At 44.2% G+C, this 14,145-nt stretch overlaps 1 protein-coding gene across 1 annotated transcript in view; it reads right to left on the bottom strand.

Annotated features, from left to right (window-relative positions):
* Window positions 1-12,196, bottom strand: part of LOC118211337 (NACHT, LRR and PYD domains-containing protein 3-like) — a 44,478-nt gene extending 32,282 nt beyond the window's left edge. The window contains exons 1-3 of the mRNA XM_035388486.1: window positions 12,164-12,196; window positions 2,440-2,509; window positions 743-1,040 (exon numbers count right to left, since the gene is read on the bottom strand). Coding sequence (XP_035244377.1) covers window positions 743-935 — 193 coding nt within the window. The 5' untranslated portion in view covers window positions 936-1,040; window positions 2,440-2,509; window positions 12,164-12,196. The remainder of the gene's footprint in view (window positions 1-742; window positions 1,041-2,439; window positions 2,510-12,163) is intronic.
* Between the last annotated feature and the right edge of the window lie 1,949 nt (window positions 12,197-14,145).

Here is a 14,145-nt window from a genome sequence, read left to right as displayed (position 1 = left end):
TCAGTGTTATATGCTTATAGTAACAGCATGTTACACACCTAACACAGCATTACACACCTCTCTCACAGTGTGTTACACACCTCCCACACAGCATTACACACCTCTCTCACAGTATTACATACCTTCCATCATTAAAATAGAATTTCTTGCTGAGAGCAGCATCAGTGTCACTGTCACTCTCGCTATAATCATTTTCGACCGAATTAACACTAATGGGTATTTTTTTCATTATGATGAATAGGAGCGCTTTTTCGATTCCGAGTTCCCAACCAACTGCCTCTGACAAGGAAACCCCGTTGCAGGGTCATGCTTTTGCTTTTGGAACGAGCTTCTTTACAGCATGAGACACCAAGAGGCCCTTATAATGTGATATTTTTATACTGATTGCTGAGATTGATTCCAGGATACAAACTCAGGGCAGTATGTCTGATGGGACAGTGGTCTAGTTACTGGTTTTTGAGCACAAGATTCTGCCTTTAAACCCCCCTCAGGGACGTTTAATCTTGTCCATTTCCTTGTCCCTGTAATAACTGCTTGAGGCAATATGTTAATACATTTAAATGTAAAATGAATAAATGTTATTTTTGGCCCTTTATTTACAGTATGAAATATTGTCAATGTAAAACAGTATTATGAAAGTGTAGATGCTGTAAATCAGAACATTGATCACTGTTAGATTTGCTATCTAAACTCATTTCAAAATTCTAATTGACACACAGTAGCAATGAGAGAAAGCTCTTACTGTGCTCAGGCAGATCCTTCTGCTTCATCTTCCTCAGGATGTGGAGTGTGATCTGCAGAAACCCCTCACTGCCACAGGTCTCCAGCAACTTCTCAACTATGCACACAACCTCAGTATCCTCCTGCTCTCTCTCAATGCATTCAGGGTAATCATCAACTTCACGACTGTCGAACAATTCATTAATAAACTTCATAAACTGATCGTCAAGACAGCATTCCGGGCAATCCTGACTCAGATGCCTCTGAAACAGTTTCAACTTCACATCCTTCTTTAGCTTTATCAGAGTGAGCAGGAGAGACTGAAATAAACACAGGAAGAGGTGTGCTGTATCAGTGTGAAATAAATACATGAAGAGGTGTGCTGTATCACAATAATAAATTAACACAACAAATAAAATGGGCCATAATTAATGAACCATAACATTTAATTTTTACGATGCTACATGTAAGGTTACACATGCATCCGTAAATTATCCTGGATAAAGACATGACTCCTTTATACTGGCCAACTCTGTCATTCCTGCAGTCTTCTAGGGGAATCCCCCTCCTGGAGGGGTGGCTGTTAGGGGACAATGGCTGTCCAATAAAGACACAGCTGAAGATAATATAATAGAGTGTGTGAATAGTCATTCAGTCGAAAACGCACAAAAACATGTACTGTAGCCCAATAGAGAGGACGTTTGGAATGCTGAAAATACACTTCAGATGTTAGCATAAGTCAGGTGGAACATTACAGTACAGCCCTCAGAAGGCCTGAATATTCTTTGTGGTGTGTTGTGTGTTGCATAACATTGCCAAAGTCATGGATGTGTCAGACATAAACAAGGACACATTACAGGACTTTAGAAGGCGGGATGGTGAACTGAATGTGCTGATGCATATTAATGAACCGAGATACCCAGCAGCACAGGCGAGGAGGAATCAGCTGGCAGAAGAGCAGCTTCATCTATAGCCAGCCAAGTAGACAGAATGGCTTATTTGATTGAAAAAATCCACAACATTTCCCAGCGAATACTGCATTTATTTCGACATTTTAAATCACCTTTTTATGATTTATTTTCAAATATGGTCTGCGGGATTCACTGTGCATGATGGTTGTTTTTTTTAGATCTCCGAATTTTAATGGACTCGCGCAGAAACAGGTCTTTTATGACAGAGGTAAATCTGTCTTTTCTAAGTCTTTTTAAATCCACCATTATATTATCAATCCACCAAGGTCCAAGTGCAGGTGGCTATTAGAGGGAATGGGAGATGATATGCTGACTGGTTTATAACATGTTTATGCCCAAGTCACATCTATAAATTAAGGCAGTAAGTTCAGCCCATTGGAACCCTGTGCCTTACATTGCGCTCAAATAATCCACTGTTAAACCAGTATAAGTGGGTTTGGACACAACCTAAATATATGTGTGCCACGTGCTTTACTATGTGCTAAGATCATTAAAATAGAGCATTTTTTATTACATTTTTTAAATGTTTAGGTAAAAAGCTGGTTTATTGTGTTCATATGATATTCCACTTTTGATGATCATGAATAATATAAAAAAGGTGCAATATGTTATTAATGTTAAGGGCAATGTTAGGAACTTGTAAACATTACCCTGGCACTGTATTATAAAGGCATTATATATACCAAATAAATTTACAGCACAAAGAAAACACATAACCCATTAAAAACTAGAAAAAAAGATCTCATACCTTTATTGCGGAAGATAATTTATCTGAACTCTTCTCATCAAAAGAGCTGTACTCCAGTGACTGCTGGATCCTGTGAACAAAACATCGAGACAGAGCTTCCAGTTAAACTCATCCTCTTACTGAAGCTCTAACAGCGCATGGAGACTGAGCTTCCAGTTAAACTCATACTCTTACTGCAGCTCTAACTCACAGCACATGGAGACAGGGCTTCCAGTTAAACTCATCCTCTTACAGCAGCTCTATCCAGAAGAATCTGTTCACACTGTGTACTGAACCATTTGCGCAGTTTCTCTCTTGTACACACATCAGAGTTAGAAACGAACAGAATGTGCAAATCAAGTTCTGTCAGGAAACTCAAAAATTGCAGCTGACCAATCGGTCGGCTCCATTAAACTCATACTCACGCGTTTCCGCAATCATCCAATTGCATACATACAACACTTTTCTCTTACCCATCCAATCACAGGCACACATCAGCAATGGAGCGCCTTTTCAACCCACCAATCAGACCTCTCAGTGCTGCTGCTTGCCTGCGCTGCTATTGCCTGCTTCACTGCTGCTGCACAGAACTGCACTCACCCTCCACCACCCCATCATCACCTGTTGTTTGGATCTGCTTCTACATACTGAGGGGTTTACTGGTAATGTTTCTGTTTAGTAGGGGAGATGTATAGTACTCCCTGTTAGACAAAGTTAGTGCGTGCACTAATGTCTAAAGCAGATCCATTCACCGCTGTAGGACAGTTGTAAGTTGTTTCACTGCAGTCCTCTCTCTGAGGGCTCAAATGCTTTATTTCTGAATAAGCTCCCAAATGAGCCTGCGTCTGTTACTTTCAACATTCCAACACTATCTTCCACTTCCCTTCAGGATCGCCAGACCCCTCATGCCAGATACCCATAATTCTAAGATCAAAGCTATAGATGACACTGGGGGGGATTAACAACCTCCTTGCACGTAGTGGAGGCATAGTAAGGAATGTTCATTCGCTGTTAACCACGCTCGTGGTGTGAACCCCCACGGTGTGATATCTCTGGACTGCGCCAACTCAGCGCCTACGTAACTGCTGCGTATCCCTATACAGCACCACCGGTGACTAGCGGGCACCGTCAGTATTTCAAGGCCGCTTCGTTCACACCAGCGAATTGAGGAAAGTCTAGTTGAAGAATTAACAAATACAATTACGATACCCAACAGGTCTGAAAAACTCAAAGTGAGTGCAGGCTATTAGAATATTACAGAATCGCGTTTCTGAGTTCGCTAGCCTGCACGAGAAATAATTCTTCATCTTCTCGTAACCTGAACCAAAAGCAATCATGTTTGGTATGGGTATATTTTAATACTCACAACGAAGGTCGGGGTACAAAGTATATCCACCTTTCTTGCATTGCTAAATAATTATCCAACTAGATCAAAATTGAATTTCATTTACCAAAGTTACCGAAACCCGCCCCACAATGGGAAAGGCGGACGTGATACGAAGGTGTGCCCTCCAAACAGCCAATGACAGCTCAGACCGCTCTATCCCGACCAGGTTTTTAAGTCAATGACCACCGGAAAAAATTTTTTTTCCTTTTTTCCTCCGTACCCGAGCCGTGGTTCACGTTGATTTTTAGGAAGCTATCCTAGCCTCGGTGTCCCCGCCGAATAACCCTGGATCGCTGTACCTTTGGACTTAAGAGTGTTCGCACCGCTTTGGAACCGTGTGTCTACGCCTTGAAGTACTGACGGGCTCGTGTTGGGAGTCCGGTGTCGCTGATCAAGCTAGCTTGTCCCAAGCTGCATTTTCCGGCTTTGAACTTTGCGCGTGCTGCCTCAGCTGAGTCTCGGGGATCACTTCCTCCTCCCTCCTCCCTCTCTCCTCTCCTCTCCACACTCCAACTCGTAAGTAACGCCATAAATCGAAGTTCAATCAATCTTGACTTTGAGAAAGCCATCCACATATGTTTGGCCTGTCCATGTACTGCATGCTTATACACACAGGGCCAAGTGACTTGAAAGAATTGAGAAAATATTGGGTAGCATTGCTTTGGAATACATCTTATTTAAATTTCGGTGAGGCAAGATAGCCTATATTGTTTGTAGATATCATTTCTTTTTGCAAAGCGTTTTATTATGAGAGTGAGAAATGCGAAGTGACCCTGTAAGAAATGGTTGTGGATTATGGCTATCCTTGTGTGAAGTTGTACAGTCTGATGAGCGTGTACAGTTTAGCAGTTTCGGTTTGCTATATATGTAAAACAGTGGCTGTGACAAAGGGTGCGGTGGCGTAAGCGTAAACGCATGAGAAACGCAGGTGAAATATGGCCAGTGTATGTACTCACGGCCATCCAACGAGCCTTGATTGACAAAACAATCAGCAAGCTCGAAAAATTAGAGCTCCCTAGGTCGCAACTTGTGTAGCCTTCTGTCCTGCTCCATTGTCTGTTATTTCGTGGAGATGCAGTTTTAGTGTTTGTAAGGTTTATAAGGTATTTTGATAGGCTTATCTGCAGGTAGGAATCCTCTTCGCTGTTTTGCTAAGCTAGAACCAGAAAACTTGATAGTGGAGAATAGGAGCAGACGCATATGTCCCAGCAGGCTTTGCACATGAGAAAATAACAACAGTGTGAGATAAATTAGGAAAAATTATAAAATTGCGTAGTTGAAACAATATGTTTTTAGCAGAATGGGCATGTAGGTGAAGGTTGACATGATCACAGACTATAGTGTGAAGTAAATGAAGTGACCATGAACGCGCTTAGTTTCCTTATCGATTGGTATATATAACAGTCTGTATAAAATGTTAGTCGTTGAAGTGGAGGGTTAAGTAACATGTGTAATCTATTGCACTGATGTGCTTTTGTCATGTTCAGTAGTAGTTATAATTATGAGTGAGTCATGATTTTAAATGTAATGTTTTAATGTGGAGTTGCAGAACGTACGTACATAGTAATTGTTTGTATGTGGCTAGATAGAGAACAGGGCGAGGAAACATGAATGTAGAAACGTGGCGTTTGCTGATAAGGTTTTATACGGTAGCCAAGTGAAGAAATAGTTAGTAGAAATGGCACAGTGGTGAACTGGTGTAACTTTTTAATAAAAGGAATACATTTGCCGCCATGAAATGCATATAGGTGGCCGTGAGTGAGTTTTGGCAAAGCAAATATAAGCGTAAGAAAACGTTAGTGTAAAAGAGGAAACTATCTGCCTGAGGGCGAGGCGGGATTCAATCCTTCAACCGGAGGTTTACCAGTCTGTGACTTTGTTAATGCAGCACCGTGACATAGCTATGCAATGCGTGAAATATCATTGGCAAACCTGTCCGTGGTTTTAAAGAAGAACACAGGCCATTAAGCACAGAAGAGCTCCCGTTGAATCCATATGGCTTTGCAATATTGTAGCCGGTTAATAACTGAACGTGCAGACGGTACGTCACAATGCAGTTCAGTTCGGTATACGGTCGGTGAACGGCAGGTAGATATGGTGCAAAAGCAATAATTGAGAAGTAGTAGACAATTATTAGTGAGGGTAAAAGCAGGTTAAAGAAACGTGTTCCTAGCTGGGCTTGAACCTACGACCCCATGTTCCCAAGACTGTACCCTTGGCCACTAGGCCACAGGCAGGCTAGCTGTTTAACCTGGAAATGTTTCAGAGTAAAAAGGTATGGGTATTTTGCGTGTGTATGCGAGTTTTTGATTGGGTCGCGTAGGTGAAGATTTGGCTGGTGTCGGTAAAATGTCCAATGGGGAGACATGTTGTTAGTGGGATAGGCGGCAGGAAAAATAAGAATGAGAAGAAGAAGGAGAAGAAGGAGAAAACGCAAAATCCCCTTAGTTTGGGACTTTATTGTGTGGACATGTGAAGTTGTTTATGAAATCTGTCTGTTGAAATGGGGTCAAAATGTACAGAATTGAATGTTTTTAAGGGCTGAGTGTCTGTGGCTGTTGTGGTTATTTCTGTGGGGAACCCTGAAAAGTGCCAAACTCTCGGTGCTGTATAGGCAGGCTAGCTGTTTAAACTGGAAATGTTTCAGAGTAAAAAGGTATGGGTATTTTGCGTGTGTATGCGAGTTTTTGATTGGGTTGTGTAGGTGAAGATTTGGCTGGTGTCGGTAAAATGTCCAATGGGGAGACATGTTGTTAGTGGGATAGGCGGCAGGAAAAATAAGAATGAGAAGAAGAAGAAGAAAGAGAAGAAGAAGAAGAAGGAGAAAACGCAAAATCCCCTTAGTTTGGGACTTTGTGTGGACATGTGAAGTTGTTTATGAAATCTGTCTGTTGAAATGGGGTCAGAATGTACAGAATTTAATGTTTTTAAGGGCTGAGTGTCTGTGGCTGTTGTGGTTATTTCTGTGGGGAACCCTGAAAAGTGCCAAACACTCGGTGCTGTATAGGCAGGCTAGCTGTTTAAACTGGAAATGTTTCAGAGTAAAAAGGTATGGGTATTTTGCGTGTGTATGCGAGTTTTTGATTGGGTTGTGTAGGTGAAGATTTGGCTGGTGTCGGTAAAATGTCCAATGGGGAGACATGTTGTTAGTGGGATAGGCGGCAGGAAAAATAAGAATGAGAAGAAGAAGAAAGAGAAGAAGAAGGAGAAAACGCAAAATCCCCTTAGTTTGGGACCTTATTGTGTGGACATGTAAAGTTCTGTACATTCTGACCCCATTTCAACAGACAGATTTCTCTAACTGCTGTTGCTAGTTAAGAGAACATAGTTGTGTGTAATTTAGATAATCTTTTTAAAACTTGTCTCAACTGTTGCTAGTCAGCAAACTTAGTTGTGCGTTAGCTCAGAATCTCTGTAGTTGACTCGCTGTTGTTAGTTAAACGCGTTAGTGAAACTGTGTGCGGGGGTTGGTGTTAAATTGTACAGATAAATAATAAATGTTTTTTTTGTTTATTATACTTATTTAAAAATCGGGACACATCGGCTGCATAACTGCCGATCCCGATGTCGTCAAAAAAGTCAAATAATGGCCGATATATCGGCCAAACCGATATATCGGTCGGGCTCTAATAAAGACCAACTGCAACACAACACAACTTTTTACTGAGGCCATCATAAACACTTAACGCAGCATGGCTTGAGCATGTTTGCCCTGATTGGGCAATTCCACGGTCAGATGTAGAAAGGGAGGCAGGCTCATTTATGACAAGGACTGGCCTATCTAAAAGCTGACAGTGTACTTATTAATGAAAGTGACCTTATGTTGTTGAAAGCATGGCTAAGAACCATATATTACCAAAATATTCAGGAATTTAGTCCCTTTCTACCAAGACCAAACATGAATAGGTAATTCAGTTAAGCTATTGAATACCAATAAAAAGCATGGAAGTCTACTTGTGCTTCTAACATAAACACAAAGTTTTCAGTCAATGATATCAATAAAATGTCACAGATTGCATTTAAACCTAAGATCAAACAGAACCGGATCTTGTAAATAGCTTTGTCTTCTGGTTTGTCTCTTCCGAGACAAACTCTGCAGGAGGTGGGACCCATAGGTCGCCCGCCTAGATTAGGGTATCAGAGCGGCGTAAAGAACGTTTCCTTTAATCTTCCTGGAGGGGAGGGTAGGCAGCATTCTTCAAACCAATATTGTATCCAGTTCACTGTTTCTCTCTCTGAGGCCATAATCTAAACACTTGATATCTGACATACTGTAGATAAGTTCATTGCTAATTTTGCCCTCCCACCCAACCACAGCGTCTGGCTTCAGTTGGTTTGTGGTGTGAAGAACAAAGCAGCACTGCAGACCCGTCGCCCCGTCCCACAGGTGGACCATTTCAGAGCAGCCAGCAGCTCAGCAGTTGCAGTCTCGTCAGAGGCAGTTCATGAAAATGATAGGTATTGTGTAGTAATACTCATTTGAGCACCCTGGGGCAATACAAAAGGACTCTCTATGCATTTTTTGTTTTGTTTCTTTCCTCCTGATTCGTCGCTGAGCTCACTAAAAGTCAGCCATCTAGCAGTAAAAACTGAACAGCCGAGACTAATGCCAATGATGTTGTTAGTTAAACGCGTTAGTGAAACTGTGTGTGGGGTTGGTGTTAAATTGCCCGGTATTGTTGAGCTAATTTCGAGTAGCTTCACCAGGTGCTTATCTGCCCTAATGAAGGTAATGCAAGTATGTAATTGCCACCTTGTATTTATAGCTCCAGCGGAGGTTGCCATAGGCAGCCTCGTCATCAGTTCATCATGTTTATAAACCCCATTCCCTTATGTGCGCTGCCTCGCCCCAAATGGTCTATTCACCGCAGGCGCAATTTATCTAACCTGATCTACCCACCGTTATCCACACCTCAGGAATTCACTCTCACAGGTGGACTATGGAACTGCCAGTCAGCTGTCCAGAAAGCTGACTTCATTACTGCCTTTGCCAAGAGGAAGTCTCTTGACTTCCTGGCTCTCACAGAAACCTGGATCACTCCCGATAACACCGCCACCCCAGCTGCACTGTCTGTGGGATACTCCTTCTCGCACACCCCCAGGACCTCTGGCCGAGGCGGGGGTACCGGTTTGCTAATTTCCTTGTCCTGGAAGTTCTGTGTCCTCCCCAGTCCTAACCCTACTTCCTCCTCCTTTGAATTTCATGCAATTACTGTAACTCATCCCTCAAAATTTCACATTATTGTTCTGTACCGTCCTCCAGGTCCACTCGGCTCTTTCCTGGACGAGCTGGACACTCTCCTGAGCTCCCTCCCTGAGCATGGCACTCCTGCTATTCTACTGGGAGACTTCAACCTCCCACCAGAGACCTCCCAACTGTCCAGGGTTGCCTCACTCCTCCGGTCTTTCGCCCTATCCCTGTCCTCTTCCCCCCCACACACAAGGCTGGTAACCAACTAGACCTTGTATTCACCAGAAGCTGCTCCATTCCCCAACTTACAGTGACTCCCCTGCATGTCTCGGACCACTTCTTTCTTTCTTTCTCCCTCTCCTATTTACTCCCCCGCAATTCATCCAACAGCTCACCCACAGTAACTTTCAGGAGAAATCTCTCTACTCCGTCACAATCCTCCCTCATCTCCACTGCTCTGTCTACACTTCCCCCTCCTGCGTCTTTCTCTAACCTGCCAGTTGATCTTGCCACCTCCACCTTCAACTCCTGCCTCTCCCAGTCCCTCGACTCACTTTGTCCTCTTGTCTCCAAACCAGCACACTCCTCACCCCCCTGCCCATGGCTGACTGAGTCACTACGCTCCAGCAGAACATCACTGCGGGCTGCAGAAAGGAAGTGGAGGAAATCCCGATCCTCTGATGACCTGACCGCATATCATACCCTGCTGGCAACTTTCACATCTGCCCTCACATCAGCTAAAGCCTCATTTTTCCAATCTAAGATCAGTGCATGTGTCTCTAATCCACGCAAACTATTCTCCACCTACTCTTCCCTCCTCATTCCTCCTCCACCCCCACCTCCCTCTTCCCTCTCCGCAGATGACTTTCTGGCCTCCATTGTTAATTCCTCTCTCTCCTCTGGTCATGTTCCCTCTGATTTTAAGATGGCTCGTGTTACCCCACTTCTCAAAAAACCCACCTCAGACCCCTCCGATGTAACGAATTATCGACCCGTATCGCTTCTACCCTTTCTGTCCAAAACCCTTGAACGAGCAGTTCTTAAACAACTAACCTCTTTTCTCCATCAGAACAACCTGCTAGACCCTCACCAGTCTGGCTTCCGATCCGGGCACTCAACAGAGACTGCGCTCCTAGCTGTGACGGAGGCACTTGCCACTGCAAGAGCCTCACGCCTCTCCTCTGTCCTGATCCTTCTTGACCTGTCTGCAGCTTTCGACACGGTCAATCATAAAATACTCCTCTCCACCTTGGCTGGGATGGGAATCGCCGGGACTGCCCTGTCTTGGTTCGCTTCCTATCTTACAGATAGGTCCTACCAGGTCACCTGGAAGGGGTCTGCCTCTGCTTCTCATCCCCTTGTTACGGGAGTGCCGCAGGGATCTGTACTGGGTCCTCTGCTGTTCTCCTTATACACCAGATCTCTTGGTTCAGTTATTAATTCACATGGCTTCTCCTATCATTGATATGCAGATGACACACAACTCTTCTTTCCTTTCCCCCCCTTGGCCACACAGGTCAATGATAAGATCTCTTCCTGCCTGGCTGACATCTCCACCTGGATGGCCAGCCACCATCTGAAGCTCAACCTCAACAAAACTGAGCTGCTCTTCTTCCCGTGCAAGACCTCCTTACTTTGTGAGCTCTCAATCACGGTTGATGGCACCACAGTGACTGCCTCTCACTCTGCCAAGAGCTTGGGGATGGTCCTGGATGACCAACTGGACCTCAAGGAGCACATCAAGGCAACATCACGGTCCTGCAGATTCCTTCTGTACAACATCAGAAGGATTCGACCATACCTGACGACGCACTCCACCCAGCTGCTCGTCCAGGCTACGGTGACCTCTCGCCTTAATTACTACAATGCTCTCCTTGCAAGCCTGCCAGCTTGTGCCATACAGCCACTACAGATGATTCAGAATGTCGCTGCCCGACTCATCTACAACCTTCCCAAATTCTCCCACGTCACTCCTCTGCTGCAATCACTCCACGGGCTACCGGTCGCTGCCAGGATCCGGTTCAAAGCCCTGACCCTTGCCTACACTGCTGCCAAAAGGACGGCCCCCATCTACTTGCAGGACATGACTTGATTCTATGTGTCTGCTCGACCACTCCGCTCTGCGGCAGCAAGGCGCCTTGTAACCCCTCCCACCCGCTCAAAGGGATCACAGAGCTTCTCCACCCTAGCTCCCCAGTGGTGGAACGAACTCCCCGTCCCTCTCCGAACCTCCCCCTCACTACCCATCTTCCGCCGTGGCCTGAAGACTCATCTCTTCAGACTATACCTAGACTAACCACCACCACGCTGTATATTTCACTCTAAATCTCCCCCCCCCTTTTTTTCATGACAATTGTTACATGTTGCCCCATCCCAGCACTTTTTGGTAATTTGTATTTGTCCTAATACTGTAGCTTATTCTTCTGCCTAGTTGGCTTTGCAGAGGTTAGGTCAGAATAGTGTTCACTGTGTGAACTGTGTTCTTGGCTAGAAATAGCTGTACAAAATAAGTATTGTACCTTACTGAACCTGTGTTTAGCAGCTGTCTATGACCATGAAATGCACTTTTTGTACGTCGCTTTGGATAAAATCGTCTTCCAAATAAATGTAATGTAATGTAATGTATAGGTATGGGGCATGCCCCCGCCAAGGCGTAACTTGGCAGGATGGCATACCTGCCACACACTCAGGTTCTCCATTGCTTCGTAATACTGAAACTCCACCATCACTGTGTCCCTGATCAAACCCCAAACTACAACAGCCACATCTTGCCAGTCCCCTCCACCAATCATATTTTTCCCACTTATAGAAACTGCCATTTTAGCCCTGAAATCAAATAAATTAGCTGGCACTTATCTGTCTTTGATTGTATGGGAAACCAAGGATAAAATAAATAAACTTCCCAAAAAAGAAAAGAGAGGCTGGCACACCCATAAATACAATGATAAACAGTTTCTCTCTCCATACAGAATGGACAATGGTGGGATCCTGCCGGGTTCATCACAGAAATAAAACTATTTACTGCAGTGATCCCGTGCAGACCCCTCCACTGTAGATCCCCAACCCTCTTGGGTAACGCTGGTTTGTACAGTGCCCTCCATGCCCCCCAAACCCTTCTGTTTGTGTGTGTGTGTGTGAGGTGCAGTGTGTAAACTCTCTGTACTTACAGCAGTGTGAGTGTGTCCAGTTTAGCAGCAGACAGCGCTCTTACTCCTGAGTCTCCTGGGTGATTGTATCTCAGGTCCAGCTCTCTCAGGTGTGAGGGGATTGAACACAGAGCTGAAGCCAGAGAATCACAGCCTCTCTGTGTGACTCTACAGCCTGACAGCCTGCAGAGAGAAGGACACACATACACCTTAAACACATTAATATAAACTAACAGGGCTGTGTGCATTAAACACATAGCAGCGTGTTACACACCTTACACACATTAATATAAACTAACAGGGCTGTGTGCATTAAACACCTAGCAGTGTGTTACACACCGTACACACATTAATATAAACTAAATAGGGGTGACATAGCTCAGGAGGTAAGACCGATTGTCTGGCAGTCGGAGGGTTGCCGGTTCAAACCCCGCCCTGGGCGTGTCAAAGTGTCCTTGAGCAAGACACCTAACCCCTAACTGCTCTGGCGAATGAGAGGCATCAATTGTAAAGCGCTTTGGATAAAAGCGCTATATAAAAGCAGTCCATTTACCATTTAACAGGGCTGTGTGTGTCAAAAACATAGCAGTGTGTTACACACCTTACACACATTCATATAAACTAACAGGGCTGTGTGTGTCAAACACATGGCAGTATGCTACACACCTTACACACATTAATATAAACTAACAGGGCTGTGTGTATCAAACACAAAGCAGTGTGCTACACACCTTACAGCACATTAGTATAAACTAACAGGGCTGTGTGTGTCAAACACAAAGCAGTGTGTTACACACCTTACAGCACATAAATATAAACTAACAGGGCTGTGTGTCAAACACATATTAGTGTGTTACACACCTTACACACATTAATATGAACTAACAGGGCTGTGTGTGTCAAACACATATCAGTGTGTTACACACCTTACAGCACATAAATATAAACTAACAGGGCTGTGTGTGTCAAACACATATTAGTGTGTTACACACCTTACAGTACATTAATATAAACTAACAGGGCTGTGTGTGTCAAATACATATCAGTGTGTTACACACCTTACACACATTAATATAAACTAACAGGGCTGTATGTGTCAAACACATAGCAGTGTGTCACACACCTTCTACACCTATATATAAAATAAAATGTATGTAGAATGAACCATTATCAAACACATTTGAGTTTACACCCCACTACAGTTCAGGAAACAGGACTAATTCATTTTCTTCATTCATGTGTGTAGAGTCTTATTCTTCCAAGAGGAAGAACAGGAACATGCTGTTTCAGTTCTGTGAAGCGTCTGTTTTCACATTAGAAACATTGACATCAGTGTTGTATTTAGTCACACTGGAGCCCTTTGGATTGAAGGGGTGTGTGTTTGTACTCACCCCAGTCTCTGCAGATTACAGTGTGGGTCCTCCAGTCCAGCAGAGAGCGCTCTCACTCCTGAATCCTGCAGCTTGTTGTCTCTGAGCTCAAGATCTCTCAGCCCTGAGTCAGGAGAACGCAGGACTGAGGCCAGAACATCACAGCAGCCCTCTGTGAGATTACACCAACTCAGCCTGTGGAGAAACCACACACACACACACACACACACACACACAAATTCACAGCTGTGACACTGTGCACCGTGGCACTTGATATATATATGTACCTACGGATTCCTGAGACCCAGATAGCCAGCGACTCCGGGCCGGATCTGCGCCGAGTCCGGCCCGGCAGTGCTGACTTCAGGCCAGAATCCGGCCCGGAGTCGCTTGCTATCTGGGGATGTACACACAGAAACAGGGAGGGGGCTGTGTAAATTAAGTTCATTAAGTATTCTGACTAATACACAAAATTCTAAGGAAATTACTGGGCTCTATTAACTGACAAAAATAATGAAACCTCAAGGCTGGGAGTCTACTGCAAGGAATTCATTGCCAAAACCCTTTCCATATGATGAACTTATCTGACTTGCAAAAATATTAATTTAATCTGCAAACACAAGAAACAGCATT

Source organism: Anguilla anguilla, chromosome 13 (assembly GCF_013347855.1).
Source record: "Anguilla anguilla isolate fAngAng1 chromosome 13, fAngAng1.pri, whole genome shotgun sequence".
Taxonomy (NCBI): domain Eukaryota; kingdom Metazoa; phylum Chordata; class Actinopteri; order Anguilliformes; family Anguillidae; genus Anguilla; species Anguilla anguilla.
Note: the sequence above shows the minus strand (reverse complement) of the source record. Positions and strands in the feature narration are given on the sequence as shown.